We start from the raw sequence: 1435 nt of genomic DNA, 5'->3' as shown, positions 1-1435 counted from the left end.
ATTTTAATTCTTGTTAGATTCTTTGATACAAGTCTCCATTGATAAATGATTAACATGTTCATTTTAGGTAAAACACAATTCAGATAGTGTTTGTCTCGTAACCATTCGTGCAGAAAAAACATGGAAGTATCACCACTACACAATATCAAGGATGCTCCAATGCTCACTAACAATACCGCTTTGTGAAAAAAGATTTTTTTTTGAATTATTTTATAATTATTTGTATACTTTTTGCTTTCCTTGAAAGGCTATGTTGCAATCCACTATTGGGGCCAAATGTAGTTTCACTTTTGAATTGTTCTATTGATCTACAACATTAATCTAAAATGTGTACTTTTGCAATGTGTTTTGAGATAACATTTATAAATTTTTGAGCATGCAAACTACTAATTGGAAAAAGCTTTGGATTTGGGTCACGTTAAAGGTACCAGGAGGCTGGCCTTCCTTTTCTTTGGAAAAATTAAACCTTGAAATTCATCTCTTTCAAAAATTAATCATGTTCGAGGGAAAAAATATGGAAGCGAGTGAGTGGGCGTGGCCGGCAATAGCTGGCAACTCTTGGGTGTCTTGAGAGTTGCAACTTGCCGGCCACGCCATCTAGTTGGTTAAAGGAGACAACTCTTGGGTGTCATATTGCCATTTATCTCTCAACATTCAGATACAGCTCTCAGCGCATGCGACAGAGGGGATATTTATAATTTCGTGCGGCAGGGCAAATCTCATACATTCATGCATACCTATGTTTAGGTGTGCTTGAGAGCCAGCCAAAGCTTAAGCACCACAGCATCATGACTTGAACAATCATACAAACGGATGGCTTATGTGAAAGAGAACTGTGTCTGTTAATGGCCGATCAAGGTGGCCACAGAGCAGCTTTGGCGTGGCCTGCCTCTAATTTCTAAATTGATTACTAATCAGGGCTGGCATAATATGACTGTATATTTAGCTAAAAGGCATGATTGCTTCGCCGGCCGCAAAGTTAATCCCCTCCCAACCCTACACACACACACACATGTATATATACATATATATATATATATATATATATGGAGTATATTTATTTGTACTAAGGCTACTCATTTTTCATGCTTAGCAGCATAATAATCATGACAGGAAGTCCAGCAGCTCCTGCAGCGCCCATGGCACCCACCATGATCGCATCCTCCATCTGCTTCACGTTGTGCATACTTCTGGGGGTTTTCCAGTCTTCCATTGCTGCACCTGTAAGCTCTCTCTCTCTCTCGCGCGCGCGTCTGCAACGTAACCTGCATCATTGCATGTAAAAAACATTATTTGGTTAGCGATCTGCTTGAGAGTATCACGTCTTGATGTTGTATCAAAGTTTTACATTTTTGCCGACAAAAGACTTCTTATTCATAAGCTCAGGAAAAGCTGATAAATTCCTCGCTGTCCACATAGGGAGGGATCCATTCCA

The 1435-nt window shown here is 39.7% G+C and overlaps 1 protein-coding gene across 4 annotated transcripts in view; it reads left to right on the top strand.

Moving 5' to 3' along the window:
- Positions 1 to 652: 652 nt before the first annotated feature.
- LOC148019248 (calnexin homolog 1-like) overlaps positions 653 to 1435 on the top strand; it is an 8072-nt gene continuing 7289 nt past the window's right edge. For all 4 annotated transcript variants that reach the window (XR_015695032.1, XM_087701155.1, XM_087701154.1 and 1 more), the window contains exons 1-2: positions 653 to 978; positions 1097 to 1223. Coding sequence is in view for 3 of the 4 variants with exons in the window: in XM_087701155.1 (XP_087557281.1) it covers positions 956 to 978; positions 1097 to 1223 (150 nt within the window). In the remaining variant the exon portion in view is untranslated. The remainder of the gene's footprint in view (positions 979 to 1096; positions 1224 to 1435) is intronic.

Source organism: Lygodium microphyllum, chromosome 20 (assembly GCF_053477565.2).
Source record: "Lygodium microphyllum isolate KBCC chromosome 20, Lygodium_microphyllum_v1.1.10, whole genome shotgun sequence".
Lineage (NCBI taxonomy): Eukaryota > Viridiplantae > Streptophyta > Polypodiopsida > Schizaeales > Lygodiaceae > Lygodium > Lygodium microphyllum.
Note: the sequence above shows the minus strand (reverse complement) of the source record. Positions and strands in the feature narration are given on the sequence as shown.